This window comes from Trichosurus vulpecula, chromosome 1, assembly GCF_011100635.1.
Source record: "Trichosurus vulpecula isolate mTriVul1 chromosome 1, mTriVul1.pri, whole genome shotgun sequence".
Taxonomy (NCBI): Eukaryota; Metazoa; Chordata; class Mammalia; order Diprotodontia; family Phalangeridae; genus Trichosurus; species Trichosurus vulpecula.
The window spans coordinates 402,225,157-402,240,241 of record NC_050573.1 but is presented as its reverse complement, the minus strand read 5'-3'; the positions used below and the strand labels follow the sequence as shown (position 1 = coordinate 402,240,241).

Genomic DNA, 15,085 nt, shown 5'->3' with positions numbered 1-15,085 from the left:
TATTTTGTATGTGTGGATGTGATTGCATGTCTGGTATCTCATAATCTCTTCCTTTGCTCTAGTGCTTTTTTTGCCCATTACCAGGTAGTTTTGATGATGACTTTGCAGTATGTTTCAAAGTCTTCAAGTGCAAGAACACTTTTATCTGCCTTTTGTTCTCATTTCAGTGTGACCTTTGATATTCTACTTCATTTATTATTTTCATTTAAATTTCATTATGATTTTATTTAGCTCTATGAAAAAACTTTTTCATATTTTGATTGGGATTGATTAAATATGTAAATTAACTTGGGGAATATTGTCATCTTTGCTCTCTTAGCCCACTTCTGAGGATTAGATATTCTTTCATTTGTTTAGATCTTCCATTATTTTGTTCATTTTAATTAGTCTTATTATATGTGTTGTTAGATTTGTAGTTTATTATACTTTCTAGTATATTTTACAGATAAATTTCACATTCCCACAGCAACTTTTCCTTAAAGTTTAAAAGATGAAAAAAGCCTGCCTTATCAGAGTTCCTATTCTAAATTATACTAATTTTTTTGTATATGAGAATGAGAAGAATATAATTATTGTTTACAGTTAACATCATTATATGTACTATTAATCAAATTGGGCTTTTTTTCCCACTAACATAGGCTAAAATTTCTCATGCCACCTCAGTTATCCATGAGATTTACAGATCATGTTTGTATTTCAGTTTTGGTTAACTATGAAGTAAGCATTGTTTTTTGCCATTGCTCCCTGTAGGGTTTCTTTTTTGTGATATTTTCTTGGTCTTTCTCTTTAAATAAGAATGTAAATGATGTTGGTAAATTAATTTCATATCCTGTGACCTTGCTAAAGTAATTTTTTGGTCAAGACACCATATTTTGTGGTTATACCATAAGTCATCTACAGATAATGGTATTTTCACCCCTTCATTTCCAGTGTTAATTCCTACAGTGTTTTTTTTCCTATTTTGCTGTAGTTGCTAGAATTTTCAATACCATGTTAAATAAAAGTGGTATAAGTGAGCATCTTTGTTTTATATCTCTTTCTAGTGGGAATACTCCCAATATTTTCCCATTGTTTATTATGTTGGCTCTTGATTATTTAATTTAATCTTAAGTTTGGTTGGGATATGTTCAACTGTGTAAAAATGTTTATTGTAAAAATCTTCCCTATTATAACTTACTGCACATTTCCTGACACCATGAAATTTTTTTAAAATTTTGATTTTTGTCTATTGTTTTAGGACCATAGATCGTTCTGTTTTTAAGCCAATTGTCCAAATAGCAGTGATTGAAAATTCAGAATCTATAGACTGTCAGTTACTGGCAATCACACATGCAGGTATGTTTAAGTCATCAGATGAAGAGATAAGACAATTTATTTTCTGCTTCTATTATGCATCATTTTATATATATATATAACCACAGTCTTAATGTAGAACTAGAAAAGACCTTCGAGATATCTAGTCCAAGCTCCTCATTTGGAAAAAGAAAACAAAAGAAGGTACAAATTATATATATATTTCTTCAAATAGAACTTTCTTTTTCAAGGTTTACTTTGAGTGGATGAGGAAATCAGTCAATCAACAGAGTTATTAAATGCTTACTATGTGCCAGGCATTGGAATACAAAGACAAAAATAAAACTGTTCTCTTCTATCAGAGAAGACAGTGCACTGTATGAAAACATACACAAAACTAATATATAAAGGACAAGGTTTTTCAGGGGGCAGGGAGGTGTTAGCAGCCTTGGGGAGCTGTAAAGACCTCTTTCCTGAGGTTGTTGAGTCAAACATTGGAAATGAGGGGTTCTAAGAGTCAAGCGAGGGAGGCCCAGAGCTCGGAAACGTTAAGTAACTTCCACAAGACTTTGTAATTCGTTTGTTGCAAAGCCAGAGCTAGATGGATGCTGGATTGCCGCAACCCTGTTGTGGTTTTGGAATCTCTACAGTAGTTAACCTCAAGTTGAATAACTGCTTCACTACCAATTAAAAATACAAAAAAAGTGGTTTTAGTTGATTGTGATAGCTACAATTTATTGAACTCAAGTAAATATTCACAATTCAAGTGAATTCAAAGACTTTATAAATTTAGCGGAGTTCTTTGTTTCTTACTAAAACTTTTGATGTTAATGTGTGCCACTAGCAAGCATTCCTTGATTATCAGTGACTGATTTTCTTATTTTCCATGTGCCTAGGTGTAAGATTATATTTCAGCACATGCCCGTTTAGACAACCATTTGCAAGGCCCAGTACACTGGTACTAGTTCATGTCCGCTTACCTCCTGGATTCTCAGCTTCTTCAACTGTGGAAAAACCATCAAAGGTGCATAGAGCTCTTTACAGCAAAGGTAAGTGCTAGAATGTGCTTTTGTTATATTTTTTTGTGGTATGGACTTCAAGACAGAGAATTGCATCTTAAGCAGAATTTTTCTTTTTTTGGAAGGGGGAAGGCAGGGCAATTGGGGTTAAGTGACTTACCCAAGGTCATAGCTAGTAAGTGTGTCAAGTGTCTGAGACTGGATTTGAACTCAGGTCCTCCTGACTCCAGGGCCAGTGCTTTACTCACTGTGCCACCTAGCTGCCCCTTAAGCAGAATTATTTCAATTGTCCCACATTTTGCACGTTTACACCATTATTATTGAATATTACAATCAGTGTAATACTTTCTTAAGGAGAATTCATAAGTGTGCTTTTCTATTTTACATTTTATTACTTGATGATGCTAATTATTCTAGATCATTCTAAAAGTTCAGACTTTAACTATTGAAAATAAAAGTTTTGTTTTAATTAAGTCATGCCATGAATGTTGGTAAAATTACTTATACCTGCTTTACTCTCTAGTATGTGTGACAAAGATATTTAGCATTTCTGTAGCAACTTTTTTTAAAATTAAAAGATGAAAGAATTAAAATCTCACTTTGAGTTTACACTCCAAATTCATTTAATTTTTTTTAACATGAGAAATGTTTTGTGAATGTTATTTGTATTTGTGTACTGTCAGTCAGCTTCCAGTTTTTTTCTGTTAACATATGATAAAATTTCTTATTGGTACATGGGTAATTTATTTCCTTTCAGGAGTGTCAGTGGATTCATGCACTAAAACCAACAGTATTAAGCCACTGACAATAAAGTCAGCTAAGGATGAGATGGGGTTAAGTACAGAGAAGTACTTGACTCAGCATGTGTCTGACTATTTTCCAAAGCCAAATAACAAGTTTAATTTTTTTCTTTACTTATTTTTAAAAACATTTGTACTTCTGCACACAGATAATGTAGAATTTACTGTGTACTTCCACTGTCTTAGGACTAACACTTTATGTGATGCTGAATATTGAACAAAAAAATGCAGTAAATATTCTTTTAAACACATTTTTCCTTTAAGACAATCAGAAGTAAACTTGAACCAATTATTGTTTGTTTGAATTTTACATTGGTTAATTATAGAATAATGAATTTTAGGTTAATTAATTTTTTAGAGTTAACAAATGACATTGGTTACCCATATAATTTGGCTTAGTGCATATAGTCATATTCATGTCACTTTTATGCATTTAGGTATTCTACTGATGGCAGCTTCAGAAAATGAAGATAATGATATTTTGTGGTGTGTCAACCATGATACCTTTCCATTCCAGAAGCCAATGATGGAAACCCAGGTAAGTCATTCTGCGTGTTCTGAATTGCAAATATTTAAAAATGTAAATACATTCCTATAAGGAAGAAGGAAGATTGTGATTTAGTTTTGCTTATTTGCTTCTAATTATCTAGTAATATGAAGTTATATTAGAAAATTAAATGGAATTGAACAGTGTTCATTTACTGTTATAGTTTGTTCTTTGAAAATTATTATCAATGCTGTGTTTGCAGTGAGTTTCATCTAATTTGAGTTCTTAAAAGTTTCATATGATGTACATGAAAGTATATCAAAAGAATCTGCATTTGTTCCTAGATTTCTTCTTTGAAATATACTTTTGTTTCTTAATGAATTTTCTTTTTTCAATTCTACGAAAACTCACTTTTCTGGTCAGTTTTTTCTTCATGAGGCAATTTCTATGGTTTAAATTGTTTTCGGATTATCTAGAATGTCGTGCCTAAATTTTGGAGTTCAGAGAGTTGAGAGACAGTGCTAGAAAGCTATGGTTATTACAGTTCTGAACAAAAGAACACTACCGGATTTGGACATAGGCTAACCTGTGTAACTACTCTGGGCCTTAGTTTCCTCATCTGTGGTATTAGGGTTTCATACTAGAAGATATTTGTAGTCCTCTTCCAGTCCTCAATCTAGGATCCTATTAGTCAGCAAGCATTGGTTAAACAGCTGCTGTGTGCTATACACTGATGATTAAAAAGGTCAAGTATACACAGAATAAATATAAATACAAGATAGATAGGGAGCAAGGGCACTAGCCATTGGTAGGCATTGAGAAGGGCTTCATTTATTGAGAAGGTGGTGCTTAAGCTATGTCTCAGAGGGAGACGCCAGGGAGGGAGGGAGCACTATGTAGATTTTGGTGACATCTTGTGTGGGGACACAGTAACTGAGGGTTTGATGGAAGGTCGTGTAAGCAACAGAGAAGGCCAGCTTGCATGGATCATACCAAGTGTGTGAAAGGGGTATAATGCACTATGAAGCTAGGAAAGTTGGTTGGGGCAAGGCGATAAAGAACTTAAAAAGCTAAAAAGAAATATTTGGTCCTCTCAGCTATAGGGAACCTCTGGAGTTGATTGAACAGGGAAGTGACTTGGTCAGATCTGCACTTTAGCAGTTCTGTGGAGAATAGCCTGGAGTGGAGTGGAAACCCAAGCAGGGTGACTATTGCAATAATCTAGGGAAATAGTTATGAGGGCCCAATCTAAGGTGGAGGCTTTAGAAATAGAAAGATGGACTTGCATCCTGTTATTTTATGAATGTTTCTCAGAGGAGGAGGAAGAGATGTAGAAAATTATATCAATAAGAACTATTTGGTGGTAATGCGGAAACAGTTATTTGCATTTTAACAAATGTCAAATTAATTGACCATTATCGAGAAGTGAGCTATACTTTGGGTTAAGAAGAATGTATACCGTGAGCCCATTGTAAGCATATCATAAGCCAAAATATAAATGATTTTGAAGTTCAAAAATACTACTCCTTTGCCTTTTTGATCACAAGGAATATGTATGAATGAGGGAAAGAACTGAAAATCATAAAAATTGGGAATTGAATATAAATGTCTAATGTGTGTTTATTAATTTGTCTTTCTATTCATAGAATAGTAAAGTGATTTTCTTAAAAGTTCTTACCTACAGTTAGTGACTTGTGAAAATGATTTTCTTTTTAAATAAATAGATGACAACACGTGTTGATGGTCATTCTTGGGCTCTCTCTGCAATAGATGAGTTGAAAATTGACAAGATAATAACACCTTTAAATAAGGACCATATTCCAATAACAGATTCACCAGTTGTTGTACAGCAGCATATGCTACCCCCAAAGAAATTTGTCCTGCTTTCTGCTCAGGTAAGTGTTTGCATTTCATATTAAAATAGAGTTAAAGAAAAAGGAAATAGTGGTTAATAGCTCTGTGAAACAATAGGCTTTAATAAACTCTCATTTAGCACAGTACCATTATCTTGTGATAGTCATAAATATTTGTTCTAATGAAGTCTTAGTGGACTATTATAATTTTTATATATCTTAATGGAGTTATAATTTATATGTAGATAAAATAATCTGAAAACTGTGGATCTTAGAAGAAGAATAACAGTTTCCTGAAATATATGCTTTATTTGCCATTATTCAGTATTTTGAAACAATAGAAGGTCCAATGGCGTCTGGGATCAATTTCTAAGAGCAGCTAGTCAAAAAAAAAAAGATCAGTATTATCATTAGCATTTTTAGCAATGTTTTCTTTGGAAATATATTATGTGGTTCTGTGGATCAAGTATTATGTTTGATGTTGAAACATTATTGACTTCTCTGGGAATGTTTGGGTTTTTGTCTTGTTTTTTACAAGGGTGTTGAGTTCTTTATCATTTCAATATTTGCCTTGGTGAGGGTTGTTACTCTGTAGTTGTAACATTTGTGCTTATCAATTTCCTCATTTTTTCTTAGGGGAGTCTCATGTTTCACAAACTTAGACCTGTGGATCAACTGAGGCATCTTCTTGTTAGTAATTTGGGGGGAGATGGAGAAGAGATTGAAAGATTCTTCAAATTGCATCAGGTGAATATTTGTAATTCCATATAGTCTTGTCTAGTCATAATAGAGTGTTTACTTTTTTCATATAATCCAGGTAGCCAATAGGTGGTTGTTTTTACCTCATGTTTATACCATGAAATTTCAGCTTAAATAATAAGCCCAAGTGAGCCTCTTTGGTTTAAACTTCTCTTGTTTAAAGGTGAGGATTACTATGATGTTGAAAAATAACAAAGTCAACCAATTTCATTCCTTAATCTTTTTGTATTTGTTTTTATTTCTTTAGCAGCTTCAGTTTTGTCTTTCTATATTGATGTTTGGGGAGAGAACTGTATTTTAGGATCCTTATTGTAGTCTGTTCTGATTTTTCCTGTGAGTAGATTTAATGAATGTACTTTAATCTATGTTATAGCAAAGTAGGGTCCTATTATTTTAAATGGTAAATATAACTTTTTCTGTGTCATTAATTTGACTTTTCTTTACAAAACATAGAATGTACTTTTTCCTATCACTGGTGGAAAAAATAACCCATAATGAAAAAGCTATCAATTGCTTTAAAAAACAACAACTATAACTCAGAATAAACCAAAATGACTGTTAAGATTAAATACTTAAGGAGGCTTTCATGACACAATACATTACTCTTTTCTGAGTAGTAGGATATTAAGTAGGAGATGTCCATAAATGATGAAATTTAGATTAAACTAGGGAATAAACTAGAAGTAGTACTATTAATTAGGTAAGGAGTGCATATGGTAATATTACAGGATATGTTTTCAAAATGGGCAGTTGTGTCAAATTTTTTTTTAGCATTAAAGCATTTTAGGATTTTAGCATTTAGGATTAAAATATGTTTAAATATTTTAATATTTGCAGTATTTATGGGTGATAATATTTCCTATAGGAGGACCAGGCTTGTGCAACTTGCCTTATCCTGGCTTGCTCCACCGCTGCCTGTGATAGAGAGGTATCTGCTTGGGCAACTCGTGCATTCTTCAGGTATACAGATAAATGTTCATTTCATCTGTATTATATTGTGTCAGATGTATCTCTGAATCCTGGAATTGTAGCTTTTAAAATTAAAATATTGTTGGAAAAAAGAACATCATTAAGCCTAGTTTCAAATTTAGACTGTTAATGAGTAGCTCTTGAGCAAGAAATTGAATATCAATCAATAAACATTTGTAAAAGAGATTTGTGCTATTTACCTTCCTTAGAGATGCCAAGGGGATAAGAGAACAAAATTGCCCTTGATCAGGGACCATTGAAATTGAACAAATCACATTAACATAGCCCATATGAAAATAATGAATGGTAATGTGCACCTCCTTTCTCATCTCCTCCTAACCTGAACCTCAGGTACCATGACACGTTTCAGCCTACTCTTTTTTTCTTTTTTCCTCCTTTCTCTGTTTTCTCTCCTTTTATTTCTTGGCATTCTGGTAACATTTTGTGAGTCTAATTTTTAAAATCTGTTAATGAAAAGCAGGTTCCATTAGGACAAAGAACTTCATAGGCTTTAAAACCAAAGGCCTTTCCACTTACCACTGGAGTATCTATGAGCAAGTCATGTCACTTCTCTGGTTTCCTCTTTTGTAATAGGAGGGGATCGGGTTGAGTGATGCTTTTCCTACTCTAATTCCATTACCTTTCTTTTTCTGATTAACTTTGAGAAATAAGCCCCCAATAAAATGTTGATGAGGAAGAATTAGATTGATTCTGCTTGGTTCCCGAGAACAGTGATTAGGAAAATTACAGTGCTCGCGTGTATGCGTGTGTTCATGTGTGTACGTAAAACAGCGATGTACAAAAAAGTAATGGGCTGCTTTTGAAATGGGAAAAATAATGAGTTTCCTTTCTCTACCCTGAAGTCCACTTTTCAGTCATATTATAGAGTGGATTCATGCTTCAATTAAAAGTAGAAATAAATGACTTCCCTTTCAGTTCTTAAGCTTCTGCTATTTTGTACTATTATATACTGATTAGTCAAATTTTAGTGACAGTGAAGGACTTTGAATAGTTCAGAAGAAATATGTTCTTTTAGATGTTTTCTGTGAAAAAAATAACATTTTTAGAAAGAGTGCAGTATGATTTTAGAAATAGAAGCAAAAGACAGCCTTATGTGGAAAGTACAGTGCTATTTTGTATAGAAAAATGTTTATTATGGGCATATGGTTGATGTAATTTTAAGAAGTATGTTTCATATAATACTTTTGCCTCTTAAACATTTTGAACCTAACATGGTTTCTGAACAACATATATAGTGAATGAAGTAACTCAGGATTTGTTTATTAAAATAGGTATGGTGGAGAGGCACAGATGAGATTTCCATCAGCTCTTCCTCCTCCAAGTAATGTCGGACCCATCTTGGGATCTCCTGTCTATCCTAGTGAGTATGAAGCACTGAAATTAAACTGTTTCAGTTACTTTGTAACCATTTCCACAATGTTTTTTAAACATTGAAAACATTTGATTCTGTTTTAATTATTGCTTGTTTTTTATGATACAACATACATATCTATTGTCATCTTATATCTTAAATTTCGTAACACGTTGGCATCATCTCAAATAACATAGTTCCCTGACAACTAAGACTTTGTACCAGCATTCCCCAAAGTGAGAATTCTCAGAAAGCTTCAATCATGTTACTGAATTATTTTGCCTCTGATAGATTCATGGGGAGTGTTCAGCTTCCCTGGGCTCTGTCCTTCATGTCTGTGGGGATATGGTCCTCACAGGCCCATTGGGCTTGAGGCATACTTTCTCACATATAGAATCTATTTCTAAAGGTTTTTATGTTTCTTTATAAGTATGTTCTGATTTTATTTTTAGGTTCTCCTATGCCTGTCAGTAGCCCATATCCTAATCCATCCTTTTTGGGAACACCGTCTCCAGGTACTTTACTTTATCTGTTTCAGACTTAAAAGCACTGACAAGCTAACATCTACCCTAAATATTCTTTGGTTAATATTTTACATTTTTGTCCCTGGTAGGGATTAGCAGTGGAAGTTCTCTTCCTTAAGACTCTGTTCCTACTGCAATTTAATTTGCAGACATTCAGGAAATGAATGAAAATAGACGAGTTAGCAAAAGAACATTACAGCTGCCATTACCCCGGGACAGCAATGGGGCTCAGTTTAACAGAATGCCCTTGGTATGTTTCTTGGCACATCCCTTACTCAGGTGCTAGAGTGAACAAGTTCTAAATTAGCTCCTACATAATCTTTTTCCAGACTGGAGAGAAAGCAAAAATATTGTCAGTCTTCCTTTACCTGTACCTGGCATTCCTCTCATATAACGTAGATGTCTCAGGGTCCCACATTTGGACTTGAATTAGGTATTAAGGAAAACCAAACCAAATATCTACTTAATTGTGTCATTCACCTGAGGAAAACATTTATTTTTGACGTTTTGGAAACTTTTTATGTATGTCTTAGGTGTGCATTCTCCTACCATGTCAACACCAGTATATCTTACTGGAAGCCATTTGTCTCAGCCTACTACAAGTATTGGTTCTATGACTGGGCCAGAGATGGTGTATTCTGGCAAACACAATGGTATCTGCATTTACTTCTCTCGAATTATGGGGTAAGTTACTTAAGGAAAGTGCATTGTTTGAGTTAGCTCTGTAACATTTTCTATTCTTTTTAACTTATAATACAATATAATTTTTTTTAGTTGGTAATAATAATTTTGTTTAAACAATACAGAAAAAATAAAATCCCTGGAAACAGTTAAGCAAAACAACACCAAAAAGGGGGGATTATAAGTGATTTTATACATGGCCATGCTCTCCTGGGTTTTAAAAAACAGTTTTATTCAAATAAAGGGAGACTAAGTCTTGCAAGGTAGCACCAGCATCCATTGTATATTTTTAAGTACTTAATGACACATGTTTTTACATTGTTTTCCTTTCTGTAAAATTTCTGTCTCCTCCCATATTGAGCAAGTCATCCATTATAAGAGAGAATAAGGAAATAGAAAAAACAAGTCAGCCCAGCCAACTAATATATCAACTAAATCCTGCACCATATGCAATATTACACACCTAGAGTGTGCAGAAAAGAATGGGAGGTGTATTTTCACAATTCTTTTCCAGGGCCTGGTTTGATTATTATAATTATACTGTTATGTTTCATTTAGTAAGTTATTTTACTTTATTGTAGTTGTGTATATGTTTTTCCTGGTTCTGCTTACCTCCACCTACATCGTCTTATGTAACTGCTTCTCTTCATATATTTCATCAGAATGATTTCAAGAGTCTCCTTTAGCAGCCTTACATAAACTGCAATTTACATTATTTTCTCTCAACAAAAATTTAATAAATGAAGTAAATTTTACTTTTTGGGATATGTCAAGTATAAAAGCAGGTGATTTCTTCAGCATTGTGTGTTTTAATTGATATGCTAGATGAAGATCATTAACAATGTTTAGATTTTTTTTTTGAGTCAATTCAAAAGTTAATTAAAATATTCTTCTGTGTTTCAGAAATATTTGGGATGCAAGTTTAGTTGTGGAGAGAGTATTCAAGAGTGGCAACAGAGAGATTATTGCAGTAAGTGTGGGGTGCCGGTTTTTACTTTTTTTGCTTTGTACTTATTAGGCTCTTTTTTTAATCCTTTTATTTGTATACATTTTATCAATTCTTCTTTCTTTTTAAATATTATTGCCATTTTACAGGGACACCTAATAATTGTCTTAAGTCCTCCCAAATAATAAATATAATCAAGGAACCAAATTGATACAGTAGCTATGTCTGAACATAGTATGTATTAGGCTTTTAAATGAGAAACATTTTTGCGTGTTTGTACCTCATGATTTATCTCAAATTAAAACAATTTAAATATAAAAGTTTAAATTTTTTTTTTAGAGAATCCATGTACATTATATACATATATGTGTGTGTATATACATATACACATATTCACATGTATATGTAGAGATATCTTCTAGTTGTATTGAGTTGATGACCTTTCAGATATCCTCTTTTATCCACTGCTAAAGATTGTAGAATTGGAACTGTCTTGTTGACCTTTGTACTCCATCAGATTAGAATCAGAGTCTTAGAGATCTTACAGGTCATGAGGGCCAAAATCTTTATTTTATAGATGATGACACACAGCTGAAGTGACCTGGAAATCTCTTTGTGTATCCCCAGCACTTAGCACAGTGCCTGACACATAGTAGGTGCTTAATAAATGTTTATTGATTGATTTACAAATATAAACCCAACATACTTCTTTTTTGCTTGTCTTTTTTTTTTTAACCAAAAGTTATCTGTCATCTTTTCAGCTCTGATGTTATTGTATTTCCATATTTGTTTATGTACTAACCCCTTTGTTCTAGTCTCAGTATTAATCAGTGGGTAGCTTCCTTTGTTGTTTCTGAAAATCTTGCTTCTTGCAGCGAACTCATCAAGTTATTTTTATTCAACACTGACTGTTCAAGTTAACTCTACATATTTTATTTTGTAATGTAAAGTTTTTCACCTTTTTAAAATGTTCCTCTTATTTGTAGATTGAAAGTAGCGTACCACCTCAGCTGCTAGAATCAGTGCTACAGGAACTAAAAGGTTTGCAGGAATTTCTGGACAGAAATTCACAGTTTGCAGGTGGACCCATAGGGAACCCACAGTAAGAACAAAATTTGTCTTTTAGAAAATTTTTTGTTTTAAATTAACCATTTTTGTTTCATTTTTAAGTATAAAGTTTCATTCAAACCATCTTTTCACTATTTACTATAAAATATTGGTCCATGTCTTAAAAACAAATTCACTTTAAATGGTATTTTCCCAGTACCAATCATCCTTAGATAAGGTGGGTCTACTATATTGTTTCACCTAAATATTAGCAAGGAATTTTACTTCATTTAATTCATTTCACCTTGATTTCTGCCAAAATTGTCATGCAGTCTTCATTTTATCTTTTGTATATCTTTTGAGTTTGTGTTCATGGCCAAATATTTGACATGTTTTATTATTTTTCTCTCAGTTTCTTGTAATTTCATTTCCTTGGGAATATTAAAGGGGGCATATAGCTCTGATAGCATACTCTTTTATACCCTCTTTTGCCACCCTTCTTTATACTAAATCTTTGGAACTTCAACGGTGAAGGAAAAATTAATGTAATTCAATGAAATTTCCACATTTATTTCAGCTGCCTAAATTTTTTATTCCAATTTTAGTACTACCCCTGCCAGAGTGCAACAGAGGCTGATTGGGTTCATGCGTCCTGAAAATGGAAGTTCTCAACAAATGCAACAGGAATTACAGAGGAAATTCCATGGTATGTTACTATTCTTGCAAAATTAAACATGCATCTCTCTAGTCTAGAGTCCCAGTTAGTCAGATTTGCCAATTAACAGATATTAATTTCCTGATTTGTACAAAGTTCTGTGTTTGGTTTGAGAGAAACAAAGATAAAAGAGGGCCTGAGCCCTCTCTAGTAGATTGGAATGAGTGAATTTAAGTCATTCACACGACAGCATAAAACTGCTGTCATGTTCCTAGTTACTGGGATAAACTGCAGTTAATGATGATAACCTGTTATCTGTAAAGTATTTTTCAAAGTGCTTTTACATTCATTTCCATTAAAATCTTTTTCTAAAAAATGTAATCATACTTTTTTAAAAAGTAAAAGTTTTATCCTGCTAAGATTTTGTGTCATACACAAAATAAACCTATACGGATTTCAACCTTATCTTTTTTTTTGCTTTCACTTTGGTGGAGGTACTTAGCCAACAATGACATGGCCCCAGCAAGTGATATCCAAATGAAAAGCAAAAAAAAAAAATTAGGATGCAGAATTTCTACTTTTGGAGTAATAATAAAATGTTCACAACCATAGGATGGATATATGATGCCTTCTAAGAAGCTCCAATTTTGTAAAAACTCACCAGCCATTGAATCCTATGCATATTAATCAAATGTTCTGACTATAAGAGTTTTCCAGGGGATGAGCATTGTCCCTGCTCTTACAATTTTCATTTTATGTTAGTGATAGTGTCCTGTGGTATGCCGTCATAGCAGCTCCTGAAACATCTTAGAAATCTAATGTCAGCAACTGTAAAACATAAGTGTTCTTAACCATGGGTCCCTGAACTAATTTTTTAAATATTTTAATAAATGTTTTTCAATATAATTGCTTTCCTTTGAAATACTTAGAATTTCATCTTACGTATTTTAAGACATTCTGAGAAGGGCTTCTCCAGAGTGTCAGAGAGGTCTATGGCCCAGAAAAGGTGAAGAATGGCTGCTCCACTGGCTTCATTGTCATTCTCTGCCCACATGATTTCACCGCTATACTATTTTACATTGATCTTTATTATGGAACTCCCTAAGTTTTATTTTTCCAGCAGAGGCTCAAGTGAGTGAAAAAATTTCACTGCAGGGGATCCAGCAGTTGGTTCGCAAATCATACCAGGCTTTGGCTCTATGGAAACTCCTGTGCGAACATCAGTTCACCGTCATTGTAGGAGAGCTTCAGAAGGTATTTTTTGTTCATGTAACATTAACAGAAGAGTTCATATTGTTTCTTCAGATATGCTTGACATTTATTTACAATTTAGAGGAGTCAGTTATTTTGGAGATTTGATTAATTTACAATAATGATGTTTGAGAATGATCATCCCAAAATAGTGTGAAGCATGGTTACTGGTTATAAAAACTGACCTTTGAATGAGTGTGTGTCTGGCTGTCTGTGTCTCTGTCTGTCATTCTGTCTGTCTGTCCGTATTATTCTGGTTCACTGTGATTCCTTCCCCTAAGTAAGAGTTTTTAGAAAGGATTATTAATATTCCTTATTTCTCGGGTAAAATTCTTTTTTTGGATAGATTCTTACTCTTTGAAGTTTAGAAAACTCAAGGTGGCATTTCATCAGAGATACTCTGCTTATTAATGAAAACAATTATTTGTTCAGTGCTAACCTAAATAATAGTTTTTAGCTTTATTTAGCATGCATTATAGTTTGAGGTAGGCTTTAAGGTTATTTATAACATACCAGCAATGCAGTATTCGGTTTGTAATTTATCTGAGGGCTATCTCTGGCTAGTTTTCTCTGTCACCAGTCTTCTGGACTTCCTTCCTTCATCATCATATGGTGTGTGCTTTGGAAATGCAAAGTAAATAATAGCCTATATATGGAATATGTAATTACCTGCTCCTCTCCTGTAAGGGCAAGCAAAATGGGACTTTTTGCTGTTTTTTTCTTTTGGCAATCAAGGCAAAAATCAGGCAATCAAGTGCCTTTCATTGAATCTTGCCTTTGTTTCAATCAAGAGTCTTTGATTGAATCAAGAGTCTTTGATGACCTGCTTAAGTTACAAGAAAGTCTAAGTTACATGACTTTGAGTCACATGGTTGTGACACCCTCTGACCCTGAAGAAGTGTATATATACTCTGAGGTTAGCATTTTGATTTGGGGCTCACTCATTGGAAGAGTGTTTGTGTGATTTGGCCAGACAAGACTCTCGATAGCCGTTAAGGAGCCCCCCAGCTTTGAAAACCCAGCTGTTGGTGCTTCTCTTTCTGGTAACTATGTATATATTGCTGTGGACAGAGTTAAAAGCCCTGTCTGCTGATTTGTGTTATTTGCTCTCTTTATATAATTTCTGCTTGTAATTTCTGTTTGCTCTGAAGTTCAGGGTGCTGACTTTTCCCCCTGAACTAAGTGAATGGTGTGTGTGTGTGTGTGTGTGTGTGTGTGTAGTTTAATTAAAGTGAGATTGTAAACCCCTTAAAGTTGCTTTCCTTAGAAAAGCAGATCGAAGAACCTGTACTAGCAGCCCTCCTGTGTGCTGGTGTTATTGGCCTTATACCTCCACAACAACTACAAGCTGCATTGTTGTTACACTCCCCCCTCCCCCCAGCCCCATCACAGTCACATAATGAATCAGAAAGATAAATGTGGAGAATTT

General features: G+C 33.7%; 1 protein-coding gene across 2 annotated transcripts in view; it reads left to right on the top strand.

Moving 5' to 3' along the window:
- Positions 1–15,085, top strand: part of NUP155 (nucleoporin 155) — a 53,841-nt gene that overhangs the window by 15,817 nt on the left and 22,939 nt on the right. Inside the window, exons 10-22 of one of the 2 annotated variants that reach the window (XM_036762229.1) lie at positions 1,238–1,335; positions 2,190–2,342; positions 3,550–3,650; positions 5,324–5,494; positions 6,089–6,199; positions 7,077–7,171; positions 8,473–8,561; positions 9,005–9,067; positions 9,610–9,760; positions 10,661–10,727; positions 11,690–11,805; positions 12,356–12,456; positions 13,529–13,659. In XM_036762229.1, coding sequence (XP_036618124.1) covers positions 1,238–1,335; positions 2,190–2,342; positions 3,550–3,650; positions 5,324–5,494; positions 6,089–6,199; positions 7,077–7,171; positions 8,473–8,561; positions 9,005–9,067; positions 9,610–9,760; positions 10,661–10,727; positions 11,690–11,805; positions 12,356–12,456; positions 13,529–13,659 — 1,447 coding nt within the window. Of the gene's footprint in view, positions 1–1,237; positions 1,336–2,189; positions 2,343–3,549; positions 3,651–5,323; positions 5,495–6,088; positions 6,200–7,076; positions 7,172–8,472; positions 8,562–9,004; positions 9,068–9,609; positions 9,761–10,660; positions 10,728–11,689; positions 11,806–12,355; positions 12,457–13,525; positions 13,660–15,085 lie in introns of both variants that reach the window. The other variant, XM_036762220.1, reaches the window with a different exon arrangement.